This window comes from Myripristis murdjan, chromosome 8 (assembly GCF_902150065.1).
Source record: "Myripristis murdjan chromosome 8, fMyrMur1.1, whole genome shotgun sequence".
Taxonomy (NCBI): domain Eukaryota; kingdom Metazoa; phylum Chordata; class Actinopteri; order Holocentriformes; family Holocentridae; genus Myripristis; species Myripristis murdjan.
In genome coordinates this window covers 5,619,086-5,633,544 of record NC_043987.1, presented here as the reverse complement: position 1 = coordinate 5,633,544, position 14,459 = coordinate 5,619,086, and the positions used below count along the sequence as shown (strand labels likewise).

The following is a 14,459-nucleotide window of genomic DNA, read 5'->3' as shown; positions in this document are numbered from 1 at the left end:
CGGACTCTGGCTCCAAACGACATTAAAACACCTATTTATCACATCTGATGTGGGCTACAATTCATAAGTCGACTGGGAACTGAAGATTTCCTCAATCAACCAATCAATCAATAATAAGCGAGAAACTCAACGAGAAAAAGTTGCTCTGTGCCTTTAAATTTTGCGACACGCCGCAAACTCCGGTTTACTGTCGCAGTTAATCACGTGGACAGATGTCGACTTGTGTTGGAAGCTCCTCTAATTTATTTACCTAACTAAACTGTGCGCCGTAAGCTGGTGTTTTCTTATTTTCGAGCGTGTTGCTGTTGTTGTGAAGCCGCGAGACGGAGCATGCTGCCGTAAAGAAGAAACACGTCAAACTCAGCACACAGGTAAGACAAGTCGTTGTTGTCAGGGTGACAGCTGACACTCGCGGCTCAGTTAAATCTAATAGTTAACTCGTTTTTAGGGGGCAGTGGGTGTGTACTAATGCAGGTAGCAGTGTGACAGTTTCATTCCAGCTCCAGATGAAAAACGTGCTTCTCTTCCCGTGGCTCAGGTCGTCCGTCATGTTCGTGTTGGTGGAGATGGTGGACACGGTGCGCATCCCTCCGTGGAACTTCCAGAGGCAGCTGAACGACGCCATATCCGAGGAGCTCAACAAGAAACTGGCCAACAAGGTGTGTGTGTGTGTGAGAGAGAGTGTGTGTGTGTGTGTGTGTTTTCCTGTGCTGAGCTGAGTCTTGCTCTCCCTCTCTCTCCTGCAGGTGGTGTACAATGTGGGCCTGTGCCTCTGCCTGTTTGACATCACCAAGCTGGAGGACTCGTACATCTTCCCAGGGGACGGCGCCTCACACACCAAAGGTACCATGATGAGTGTGTCTTGGATTATGACTGGTACACACACACACGGTGCATACAGATCCGTTTCCCACGCCTGCTTGTCCCTGCTCGGGGTCGTGGCGGTGCAGGATCCTGTCCCAGCATGCATTGGATGGAGAAGTAGTTTTCCCTGCCACTGAATTAGGTAGGGAGGGACACACTGTCCGGGGAGACACTGATACAAACTGGAAATATACACACACATCCAGACCAAAATAAGGGCAGGTACTGGGCCAACAATGAAACAAATGACTCACATGTTGCAGTGCTCCAGTTTACCGCATCAAAAAACATTCATTGGTGTTTTTGGTGCAGTAAAGTGGAGCCCTGCAGTGTGTGAGCAGCTGATTGAAATGTAGGTCGCCTAGAAAAACTATAGGGATTCCTCCAGATAGATGAAATGCTGTTCCCTTGTTCTACGAAGTGCTTTTCCCTCTTTTACAAGCTTGTAAATGCTGCAGGAACACTGTGTTTTCACTGCTGGCAATGTGGTTTCCACTATATCATGCAGGCCCACTCGGGCTGAGTCAAAATGTTATCAGCATTGCTAATATGGCCAAATGCAACATCCAGTTCTAAGGAGCTGCGATTTTTGTGTTAAAAAAAATTCTGAATGAAATATTGTTGTGCTTTGGACAAGAGACTTTGGTTTGTCACAGACTCCCAGAAAAATATCACATCGTCATCATTTAAATATTTTAATGTCAGAGGAAATGAAACTTGGGATCCATTTTAATATACAAAAAGGATCACCTCCCAAAAAAACTGTGAATCACAACAGTTTTAATATGATTTTTGTTTGTTTGTTTGTTTGTTTCCTCATTGCCCTAGTGCGTATGTAGTGTCATGGCCACCTGTTGACTCACTTGGATCCCTCCCTCTCTTTCAGTTCATTTCAGGTATGTTGTTTTCCACCCGTTCCTCGATGAGATCCTGGTGGGGAAGATCAAGTACTGCAGCCAGGAGGGAGTGCATGGTGAGTTCACAGAAAGGAAGAGCTTCACCTCATCTGTGCGTTTGGCTTTTTTTTTTATCTGTACATTACAGAGTAATTAAATGCCAAACCCACATCTCTATGAAGCCTGACCTCTAATGGTGAAGAGCACGGTGCCTGGTCTTTGGAAAGTGATGTCACCACCCATAGAGAACAACAGGTTGTGACATCACCTGCCACTAAAGACCAAGCTCCCTGCTTTGCACTGTTAGAGGTCAGGCTTCACACAGATTTGGGTTTGGGGTGTAGTGACTCTTTAAAGGTTGGAACACTTGGAAGGCCTTTGTGGTGATGTTCAATTTGGCTTTCATGCACAGAGCCTTAAATGTGCTAAAAAAATACATTATGTGACATTATTTTGCAGACACTTTATTCAAAGTGATTGCAGTAGGTACATTTTGTCAGCCATTATCAAACCAACTACACACATATCACAGCCCTCATCAGCTAAACCTCCTGTAGGAATAGGGTGTAGGGTGGCAATATTAAACTTTTTTAGTAGTCTGTAGTTAAAAAAAATGGAAAAAAAAATAAGATGAGCAGCCTTTATTTGGCCTCAAGTCTCACAGTGTCCCTTCAGTGTTTCCCTACTTTCCCTTGTACAACATATGTCCCACTGCAGACGTGTGACTCCACATGTTGACCTTTCTGTTTCAGTGACGATGGGCTTCTTCGACGACATCCTCATCCCACCAGAATCGCTGCAGCAGCCTGCCAAATTGTATCCTGAATCGTATTTTTAGCGAAAGTGTTCCTATAAATTAGACAGTCCTAAGTGTCGTGCTTGGATCCCCGTTGCAGGTTTCCATGTAACTTGATTTGAGAGTAACATGAACTAGAGTTGAATGTGATCCTCTCGAGGAACGCGGCCCCGGCTTCTGAGCGAGTCGAGTGTTCCTTAGCTGCAGCTCCAGCGACGAGGCGGAGCAGGTTTGGGTTTGGGAATACGAGACGGACGAGGGGGCCCACGACCTCTACATGGACCAAGGAGAGGAGATCCGTTTTCGGGTGACAGATGAAATCTTCCTGGACATGTCGCCGACGGGCCCTACGGCTGCGACGCCGGACACCCCGGCACAGCCAGGACAGTCGACGGCTCCGCCCGCAGAGGACAGCGGGCAGAAGAAGGAGGCACCTTACACTCTCATTGTAAGAACACAACACGCATTACAGTGTCATATTACCAAGGTTTGAGCCCTGCTTTCAAGCGCTTTGTTTTAGGGATGTCACCATACCAGAATTTTGGTAGCCTGTACGAGTGCCAGTGAAATTCTACAATTCTGATACCAGATTCAATACCAGGGCAGAAACCAAAATCCAATCAAGCTCCTGTACTTACAGCTCTGTAACATTAACAAGAAAACAGAAACTTTGTGTTTCAAGTATTTATACACATAAGCCACATTAGAATAAAAACACTAAGTTATAGAGGCTGCGTTCACACAGCGGTCGAAAGGGACCCAGTTCTGAGTTTCTACTCAGATCTGCTCTTTTTGCTTTGACTGTTCACATTCATCTGTGTATGTGTGACCTGTATCTGACATCAGTGTGAACAGATCTGTATCATGACCCCACATTTACAACAAGCATGCTCCTCAACAGCAGGACATGTCATTTGCACGACAGTCCAGCATCACAGTTAATAAAATAGTGGTGTGGTGACAGTCCATCAGCTGCTCAGGCTGAGGGCAAGAAGGCAAAAAAAGAGCTTTGACTGAAGCATCCTCTCATCTACCTGTAATATTAGTAACCTCCTGTCTCCCTGTTGTTGTTGCTGCGATCCTTGATGTTTTGTTTTGGCCACCATTGCTGACAGTCAATGAATAATGACACTCTGACAGATATAAGCGTGCTCAGTAAAAAAAAAAACACATGAATTCTGATGTGTGTTCTCACAGTGTCACATCAGCAGGAATCATGTCTGATTTAGGTCACCATATGAAAGTGGCCTAAATGAGAATTAGTTTTTTTGTGGGTCACCCTGGCAGACCTTGGCCCTTTCTGCTGGCTGTGTGGGCGTAGCCGCAGAGAGGGATCAAGTGTCAGTGCTAGACACTGGAGTTGGTGTCATTTTCAAAACTTATTGATGTGATACAAAGTATCTGTCGCCGCCTGCCTCATGCAGTCTTTATAGGAGCATCTTTTTACAGAGGTTGCGGAGTAGTTCCTGTGGAAATACGTTTAGTTTCAAATGTAGGCCTATATATTTACGATTTTTTCTTATTAGCTGCAGGGATTTTGTGGATTTTAGCAAAATTTTCTGTTTCTTATGAGACATTGCAATTTATTGTCATGAAAGCTGACTGATTTCGATTTTGGCACGTAGAATAATTCAGTTATTTACTTTTCACCTTATTCTTGTAAATTTCCTAGGAACTGCTTTCAGGGGAGAGGCTTGATGAGGCAGGATGTGACCGTGGTGAACGTTAGTGGTTAGTGAGACGGGGAATTTCCAACATATAAACAAAAGTCAAAGTACAGATGAAGGGAGGGTTTATGGTGAAATGGCCTGAACTTCTCATGGTAGCTTTTCTTTTCCCTTCAAATGTTCAGATACCACAGGTATGTTGTTACAGTGATCTTACTTCCTTGCACCACAGTGAACTTTTTCACCCATCACAGATATACAGTATTTGAATTAGGGCTCTGAATACATATATTTATTGGAAATAACCTAGTATTTCTAGTATTTGGATAGGACTATGTTTTCATTCAGGAAAAAAATTGTATTAGGTTGGGCCTTATATTTTGTGGATTCACACATCTCCATTAGTACTCCATTAGGCTGCCCTCTCAGAAGTGTCTCTTTGACACCTTTTGGAGTAGAGTGAAAGGGAATGGCATTTACTCGGGAAAAAATAAGATAACTGTTTCTCTAATGAGTGCATGTAAAAATCCACTGGAATCTTTTGAAGGACAACGGGCTTAATGTTAATTTGCTGGAATTATCCTTTAAGCAAACGTAATACCATATCCATCTCGCTCCTTTTTGTCTGATGCTGCAGGGGACCATCTGTGAGCCGGGGCTGGGGCTCCTGTCATGGTGGAACAGCTAGCGAAGACTCCCGAACCCTCACCGCAGCGAAACAGAAGAAAACATCATGACCAGCGAGGAAGGAGGGGAGAGTCAGCTGACGAGATCTGACAGAATCTCTGAGCTGACGGACATTAACTCTCTCTCTCTTTTTTTTTTAAGCTCTTACCCCACATAAAGATCATGTTGTCATGGACACAGAGCCTGTTGCCACAGACAAAGCAAGAATGTTCCAGAAGGAGGATTCTGGAGAAGCTCTGTCATTGTGCTGACAAGGAGCAGAAGTGAATGATCCAGCAGTCACACTGAGACTGCTTCAAGTGATTGTACTGTAAACACTGTCTCTACCTCTGATGCTGCGGAGTATCAGCTTACCGTGTGTACACATTAAGAGTCCTCACTTCCTGCCTTTATACTGAATGAGGAGGGTGCATTTCACGTGAGAATAGTCAAGTTAATGAACAAAGTCAGTGATGATCTTCTTTAATTTTATTTTTAGAAATCCAAAGTAATGATCAGAGTTAATGTTGTCATCATGCCATCAGTACTCCATTGCGAGGTTTGGATGCACAAAACATGACTGCTTTTGGCTCAGTTAGTAGTTGCCGTGTCTACAGATTTGAAAATGGAACTCAGGTATCCACTCAAAAAACAGTCGGTGTGTCGAAGAGACCTCAGCGTCACACAGTAAGGAAACTGGAAGCCATCAAAATGGAATTTAAAATTACTCATAAGCACAATTAAGGCCCTGAAAATTAAATAAGAAATAGGAAAGTTGCCACCAACATGCAGCTGTAATATTGTTGTAGCTTATTAGCAATGTGAAATTCCATTTGTGATGCCTGCAGTGGCTTCCAGTTTCTGCTAAATTGCATTGGGGGGGGTGAGCGTCATCACTTTTCTGGGATGACAGCATTGATACGGGACTAATTTGTGAAAAACGTGGAGCTTCACCCTGAGTTTAGTGAGTTTAATTAACAAGGATGGATGACATGGATGACATTCCCCTTATTAAAATAAGACATTTGGGTCATGTGGGTCCTCCGTCGCTGTGCCTGGCTTAATGCACTTGTGTCATTAAGGCCCATCCAGTGGAAACATCCAGTTGTGCAACAATAAAATATCAGTTTTCCACGAGAGTGTCATCTTTTGTTTGGATTTCTTTAAAGTGGTACTGAAACCTCTGCTCTGCTCAGGACAAACTGAACAGCAAAATGACCTGCCATCACCGTGAGTGGCTGCTGTTTTATTTCATTGCGTTGAATTTGCCAGCTTGTGTGAGTACAGGGACTATTCCAAAAGAGATGAAGGGACAAGCTGTTAAATCATGCCGTGTGAAGGACAGAGGTAGTAAGAGGTGTTCAGAGGAGGCACAGGGCCGGTCTGTCTGTACGGTCACAAAGTGCTGTGTGCTGTTGGAGGGAGCAGCTGCACGGCCGGGCTGGGCTGTGGCTGCTGCCTGGGCTCAGTGCACGGCTCACAGCGCACTGGGCCCGTTTTTATCAATGAAAAATGGTGGGCTGCACGTGGACGCGCACACGTGCACGGAAGCCGAGGATGAATGTGAACACAGGAAGAGGCGTGCTCTCTCTCTCTCTCTCTCTCTCTCTCTCTCTCTCTCTCTCTCTCTCTCTCTCTCTCTCTCTCTCTCTGTCTAATGCTCTACTTTTACCTTTACATAGTTGTTATGTTGTTATTGATTACATTGATTAATATGTATTAATTATTATTATTAATTAATATGTAACAAAAACACCGCTAGTTCTGTAAGAGCAGATTAGAGCTAGGCCTAAACCAAATTAATAATTATGATACGGCGGGGGAAAAAAAGTAAATTTCTTCTCAAACCAAAATCATGCAACTTGATTTTCAAAGTCGAATTTTTATGTCATGATTTTTTTAATGTGCCTGAAAATTCCTATATATTTATTTTAAAAACGCCAATTAATAGCCTATAATTAAACACAGAAAGAAATCTTCAAAAATGGCCCACAATGCCGCAGTCCAGTGTACCGTACCATCTTTTTTTCTAAGAGAATAAACGGTATTAAATAATAAATAAAAAGGCCGGTATGATTAAAAAAAAAAAAAAAAAAAAACAAGAGGACGATCCCTAATCCAGATGAGTATCGAAGAGAAAAATTCACCTCACTTGAACAAACTGGGACGTATAACATCCACGACAAAGAATGCAAAAAAAAAGTCATTTTAAGATCTCACACACACACACACACACACACACACACACACACACACACACACACACACACACACACACACACACACACACACACAGAGTCGCATCACGCCATAGGAATCTCCGCCAGCTGCGCAGAATCACCAGCCCTCTCACATCAGGGTTTTCCGTCGCTCTCCGCGGATTTACGGGACTTATTTATTTAATTACACGTTATATAATACACACCGACAAAAAAACACACACTGCTCGTCCTCAACCTACTAACGCGCCCAATGCAGTAAGTATCATTTCTCTGAATATATCCGTCCTAAAGTGCCTGCAGGGGGAGGATCGCTGGCTATTGTTGTTGGGTTGAGCAAAATGTATGTTCCTCAGTTTGTGACTAACCGATTAATGAATGAATGACAGGCTTTGGACCGGATCGCTGATTTATCGGGGGCTGATCAATGTCACATGTCGACCATATTTGACCGCTAACGGGCAGGAGATCAGCTCGGACCGGAGCGCTCCCCCGTTGTTCCCCCAAGTTTATTGTCTCCCCGGCAGAGCCAGCAGCCTTCCCCACATTTTCTCAGCATTTGCAGGGACTGTGCTGGCAGCTCCGAGGAGAAGGAGAACATGTTTTAATGAGGTTGTGAGCCGCCGCTGTCATCAGTGAACACGGTTTCTGCTTTGAAACGCATGAGGCATTTATTTGTGGTCGCTAGAAATAAAGAAATAAATATATGTATGTATATGTGCGTGTATATTCTCGCTTATAAATAAAAAAGTGGGACGCATGAGTTGGGATTTCATAGGGAAAAAAAGTGAATATTCCCTCAACTCTCGGAGCGATGTGTGTGTGTGTTTGTGTGTGTGCCTGAGAGCTCCCTCTGTTCTCACACACATTCCTTCGTGCTTTTTCACATCCCAATTGTCACATTGGGAACACATTTTGTTCTCAACTCAGCCGAGAAAAAAAAAAAAAAAAAAAAAAAGCGTGACCCGAAGCCGAAGCTTATAGCCTATTGAGCTTCATTTTTGCAAATCCAGATGTTCCACCCGGTGATGCCAGCGGACACCATTTGGCACTTTACCGGATTGACGCGCGGTCACTCTGCATTGATAGTGTTTTAGTCCCGATGCAGGTTACAGCCACCCGATCCTGTAAATCATCAGATTATTCCCGTAAAATCCACAGAAGAACTTAAAGAGCGCGTTTGCGTGTGAACTGCGCCCTTCATATGTGTAATCTCGCATAATATCGCAGTAATATTCCTGTGATAATCCCATAGAATAGTTAACAGTTCATTTGGGAATGGGTGTGCTGACGTCACCAACACACCACACTGGAGGCGGCGGCGTTCTGCGGCTGCTCTGACGTCACGTCCCGGAGCCCCAGCGTTGTTTACTGTTATGTGTAACCTTGATGATGATGATGGTGATGGGGATGGGGATGGTGATGATGATGCTGATGCAGGCAGAGGAGTGGGAGTAGCGGGGCTGTGGCAGGGAAAACACACACACACACACACACACACACACACACACACACACACACACACACACACACAAAGCCATCTTGAGGCTGGGTCAGAAACCTGCTGGCTCTATGTTCCCTCATCCTGCTGCTCTCCTGCCCTCCTCACAGCCGCACACAATGCAGCTTTTGTCCGTCCTAAACCTCTGTTGTGCTCAAATCTGATGCTCGGCAGCCCCCGAGGAACAGCAGCGGGAGAAAACACACCATGTCAAGCTATAATTTAAGACTTGTTGTTGGCCGCTTCTATGCTTGGCTGCGCGGTGTGTTTACTGTGGCTATCGGCTGGTTAAGTGAATCTGTGTTAATGGTGTCTCTAGGGTGAATTTGCCCTTGGACGCTGACAAGAGATCAGCTCAAATGCCCCCTTATCCTACTTAAACATCATTGCGGGGAAACGGCAAAACAGATGTATAAGTATAGTATCTTCCACTACCACACTAAGCAAAGGCTGTTTTCACTGATTTCACTGTTTAGAACAAGATTAGAATCTCCAAAGCATCTTTCCCGGAGAGATAAATCATGTAGAATAACCATATGGGATTGTGTTGGAATGCAAATGAGCCAAAGGGGAATAAATGTCCCAGAGCCCCAAGGAAAATATCTGTGCTGTTTCATATTGTATTCATTGTTGGACGGCTACTCTGATTGCCTCCACAGTCTAAATGTTTGTGTTGTCCTGTACTTGAAAGGGCTTTTTGTTCGCTGGATGCAATCTCCTCCATCACTTCAAAGCCCGATGACAATTCTCCTCTCCTCTTTTTCTCTCCCCCCTCTGCCTCTGCCTCTGCCTCTGCCTCTGGTCTCCCCTCACAGCAAGACCTCCTGACGGACTTGAAACGACAGCGGTGACCTGGATAATCGCTCGCCCCTGACACGGACGCAGGCCTTGTGAAAAGACAGGCTCGCGCTCACACACACTCCAAAAACAGACAGGCGGCAGTGTCAGCAGCTCATCAGCAATCTGCAGCACCGCCGAGAGGTCTCCGTCGGCCTGCAACGCTCTCTTCCTCCTCCTCCTCCTCCTCCTCTCCCAGCTCCATGGCGGACCCTGGCCTCACGTCGCCCTCGGAGACCCCACTCCGCTCTCCCAACACCCCGCTCTCCCTCTCCTTCCCCTTCCTGAGGGAGGGGAGCCGGGTGTGGGAGGAAGGGGGAGAGCCGCCGCGGCCCAGGGAGCTGCCCAGCCCGCTGCCCACCAAACGCACCCGCACCTACTCAGCGTAAGGACACCCGAGTGTTCCCTCCGTCAGATCTCACCTCTGTTACTCTGTAGTAGTTTCAGCGGCTTTGTGTGGGATGGCAATCGGCTCCAGCACGGGATTGTTTACTATATGAATCACCACGGGGAGGAGTGCTGTCGTCTCTTTTGTTGCTGCTCTGTTGTCGTGTTGAGAAAGCGCGTGGGAGTTGACTTGATCACCACTTTCCCTCTCTCTCTCATTCTCTCTCTCTGAACTTTTTCCCTCCTGATGCTTCCTTTATTGCTCTCTCTCCATTGTCCATCTCATCCCACCCCCCTCCTCTGTTTTTGTTTCACCAAAATTGTCCGTGAGTGCAAGACAAAATAACTTTCTATTGCTCCAAATCTCTGTCTGGTGTCCTAGAAAGGAGAAAGTCGTCGGTGAACACGAATATATTTCATTCATCCGTGTCTTTTCTCTCTCTCTCTCTCTCTCTCCCTCCCTCTCTCTGCAGCACGGTGCGTGCTCACTCAGGCCCGGTGTTTAAGGGTGTGTGCAAGAACTTCTCCAGGTCGCAGGGTCACGGCTTCATCCGCCCCTCCCACGGCGGGGAGGACATCTTTGTTCACATCTCAGAGTGAGTGGCTTTCACACCCAGTGCACTGAATTCACACACAAATCTCACACACACACACACACAAACACACACACATTCCACCACTGCCACCATTATAATAGGACAGGTCAGTGCTGTAGACTCATTTAGTTTCCCATTGTTCTGAATTGTATTAACATAGCAGAAAAGTAGGTCGTATTTTACAGTAAATATTAAAGATGCCTTTAGACTGACAGATAATGTGGATTAAACACAAAATATGAAAGTTGAGCCGGCATCATCGAACAGACTGATTTTTTTTTTTTTTTTTTTTTTTTTTTTTTTTGAATTAGTCACTCCAATCAACCCTCCGTTTTGCATAGTGCACCTTTACATTTCAAATAGCGAGACAAACCAGCTCCAAATCTACAGCTCAGTTGCTGGGTGGAATGGTTCATCTGAACAACATATCAATATCGTGGGTACATTAAAGGCACAGTTCACCTCAAAATTAACATTCAGTCATTACTTAGACAGCCTCATGCCAGCTTTCTCCCAAACTATGGATGTTTACAAAGCCATCCTTCTACAGATCTATCCTAATGATGATAATAATAATAATAATGATAACTATAATCACAATTATAGTGTGTGTATTTTGTTTTGTATTTGCTTTCTATCATATGTTTAATTGCTGTTTTGAGTGCTCTTAATAACTGACTTTAGGGAGCCCTACTAGTCAAGCCCCCTTGAGGGTTTTTTGGGGTTTCCCTGGCATGACTCAGTCATTTTTTTTCTTTTCTTTTTTAATCTAATGTGTTACATATACATTTGTTTTTGTTGTGTTTATATGTATTTTTAATATGTGCCTAATAAAAATAGAGTAGAAAAAAAAAAATAGGAAAAAAAAAATAGAGTGAACTTTTCTTTTAAGTCACTACAAGAACATTTATCTCCAGTAATTCACTTCACACACATTAGTATATTCTTTTTTATCTAAGTATGATACAGTGTGGCATCATCCATGGCCGGCCATTCTTCAAACAAGCCTAAGACTTCACTTTTGGAGTGATGCTGGCCCTCTGTGCCAAGTCTAAACAACAAGGCAACATGTGACAAAACTGACCACATTTCCCATCGCTCCGTTTCAGCATCGAGGGGGAGTACGTCCCGGTCGAGGGCGACGAGGTCACGTACAAAGTGTGCCGAGTTCCTCCCAAGAACCTGAAGGTGCAGGCAGTGGAGGTGAAAATCACACATCTCAACCCAGGGACGAAACACGAGACCTGGTCCGGTCAGATCATCAGCTCCTAGGCCTGAGCTGCAGGCCTGCTGGGTCACGCGGGGCAGAGGGGCACGGAGGGGTTTGGGCACGGAGCGGTTGAGGGTTTGGGGGATTTACATTCTGTCCTCCAATCCTTTTTATGTCTACCTTGAGTTTTACCTACACAGCAAAGCTTCCAGTAGCAAGTTATATTTTCAGCCACAATAATTTGGAGGTGGAGAGCGCTGTTTGTCCACACACAGCGCCGACATTTCTCTGGGGCCTCGTTTTAAAACGATCTGAAAGTGTAAAATCAACCCTGATGGGTGTGGATTTGTGTAAACACTGGAACAGTATTGATTTTTAAGCTCTGGGAATTCAGCTATAGCCCTGAGGATTTTGCTGTGTATGTGGAACTAAATAATTCATTTTCTTTACTTTGCTGTCACATTAGGAGAAAAGTTTTTTTTTTTTTTTTTTTTCCCCACATTTTGACAGCGGTGAAAGAAATCAGTCTCACATTAATGGGAGGAAAAAGTTTAGATTTGAGATGGGAATGTGTGTCCAGCCAGAGACCAGGTCGGGGTGAGCTGATGGTTTTCCTGGAGATCGGCCCTACAACAGACGGACAGCAGGACACAAACTGTCAGGCCGTTGTGGTGCAGTTCTCCAAAGCGAGATGGGACTGGGCAGCGTATGTGCAAGGATGAGAGGCCGAGAGGCACAGCACTGAGTTCAGTTTCTCTTCCCTTCTTCTCAGAGTCACTGTGCACTTGCTCGCCCCACCCAAACAGATTTGAAAGATCAGGGCCGGGGTGCAGGCACGGGTCAGACGAGCTGTGACCTTAAATCTCCACTCCAGTGTCTCTACACTGAGTGCACACTTTGGGAAGACGGGTTGAAAATCAGAATTCAGTAAGAGATGACGGATGTGAAAGCAAGTAGCAGAGGGAATCAAGGTGGAAGAGATTTGGAAGAGATTTGACTGATGGTGAAAGTAGGATGTGCAGCGAAAATGTGGCATGTTGACAATCCTTACAGCAGTGATTTTGCATTGAGGAACCCAAATATCATATATTAAAACAATATCTCCCCACTAAAAGTTACTTTTTGTCTTTGACAAAACGTCTCATGACCCACTTTTGGGTTTCAGCCCCGCCAGTTTAGAAACATGACCTCAGAGGACAAAAAGGAGAAGGAACAGTTTTCAAAGAGATGGTGATGGCAATGTGATGAAGGTTAGAGGGATTGAAAGTGAGAAAAGCAGAAGGAAATCTATGACGAAAAAAAACAAGCATGAAGAAAGACTGGAATTGGAGCAGACAAAACACAAGATACCTAGCATGGACGTTTAAAATAATAATAATAATAATAATAAAAAAAAAATATATATATATTTTACTGTGAATGGAAAAGCGATTTGGAGTATTTTCCTGAAAAATGCATTACCTTGTTTGTATGTTCTTGTTTTCATTTATTTATTGAATTTATTTATTCGATGCTTTGTTTAGATTTGTATGTGTCTTGAGATTGCTACCTGTGCACTATGTTTTAGGGCGACGTAGTCAAAATGTGCACTTAATTTGAAATCCTACCGAGTAAAAACTGCCACAGACTCCCAGACTTCACTATCAGGGTTTACTCAATATGTTGTCCTGTTTGACAATTCCAGCTTCAAAAGGGTTCGAGCCATGAATTGCTAAAAAAAAAAAAAAAATAAATAAATCTCTTTCTAAATCTCTTTTTCTATCGTTAGAGAATCTATATAACTGTGTGATCTATTGAGAATAATTAATGTGATGGTGGACTACACAATTTCATAGTCGATGCCAATAGAATTCATTGTCACTGAAACGTTATTTGTAGTTTTTCCATGTCTGCCCGGTATATATTTTACTGTATGTCAGTTTATAATATATTTATTCCATAAAGTCTCTATGCATCTTGCCTATGTGTCAACTTCACTGCCTGGATTTGTTCAGCATTAAGAGTTTGTGTTCGGTTTTCCCATCAAAGGGCACTTCTTTCTGTTGACAAGCCATCGTGGCGGTGATCACCATTATTACTTACATTATGTTGAGCCTTGAAAGAACATTAAAGCATTTTATGATTCACAGGTTTGGTGGAAAATGTGTTTCCTTTTGCGTCATTATATTCAGGAAGGTAGACAAAATGGTTAGGGAGACAGTCCTGTCAACAGGCCTGCTTCCAAACACAGTAAAGCAACTCACTTTACCCTTCTCTTATCACTAGCTCTAAGTGGCTTCAATTGCATCAATTAAAGGTATAATACGCAATACTGCCGACAACCTTTAGACTCAGCTGACACATAACTGTTGACTAAGCACTTAATTTAAAGGCCTATCATGAGAATCACGTAGAGTGAATCATCAAAATAGGTGCTGATTTCACAAAAATCCTCAATACTCCAAGGTTTTGTGCGAAAAGATGTTTGATACCATTTTCACCTTGTACGTCCAGTGGTTCATATGCATATTGAATACACATTTTAGAATTATAAAACACTCCTTTTAGGAGAAGTTACATGTTTGGAACTGTGACCGCTTCACGCATGTGTCCTTCCATCGAGCGCACTGATCTGCACACTGCTGAGGGGGTGGAGAGATCCGACACAAAGTGCGCTCACTCACTCACTCAGTGAATTTGAACAAAACGCTGGACTATTCCTTTAAACTGACCCTTGACAAAGTGAGTGTAGTGCACCTCTACGCCACAACCACAAACCGTTAGCTTTTAAACAGTCTTGTACAAAAACATGGCCCTGCAGGATTAGATTCATCCAAAGTG

The 14,459-nt window shown here is 44.0% G+C and overlaps 2 protein-coding genes across 2 annotated transcripts; both read left to right on the top strand.

The window, feature by feature from the left end:
- Window positions 1–175: 175 nt before the first annotated feature.
- Window positions 176–6,026, top strand: polr3h (polymerase (RNA) III (DNA directed) polypeptide H). Its single transcript, XM_030057220.1, has 7 exons — window positions 176–371; window positions 539–659; window positions 747–843; window positions 1,751–1,837; window positions 2,513–2,576; window positions 2,770–3,004; window positions 4,861–6,026. The coding sequence occupies exons 2-7, from the start codon at window positions 549–551 to the stop codon at window positions 4,909–4,911; spliced, it is 645 nt and encodes a 214-aa protein (XP_029913080.1). The 5' UTR covers window positions 176–371; window positions 539–548; the 3' UTR covers window positions 4,912–6,026.
- Window positions 6,027–7,172: 1,146 nt separating this feature from the next.
- Window positions 7,173–13,767, top strand: csdc2b (cold shock domain containing C2, RNA binding b). The gene is made up of 4 exons (XM_030057221.1): window positions 7,173–7,366; window positions 9,425–9,831; window positions 10,307–10,429; window positions 11,539–13,767. The coding sequence occupies exons 2-4, from the start codon at window positions 9,650–9,652 to the stop codon at window positions 11,699–11,701; spliced, it is 468 nt and encodes a 155-aa protein (XP_029913081.1). The 5' UTR covers window positions 7,173–7,366; window positions 9,425–9,649; the 3' UTR covers window positions 11,702–13,767.
- Window positions 13,768–14,459: the final 692 nt, after the last annotated feature.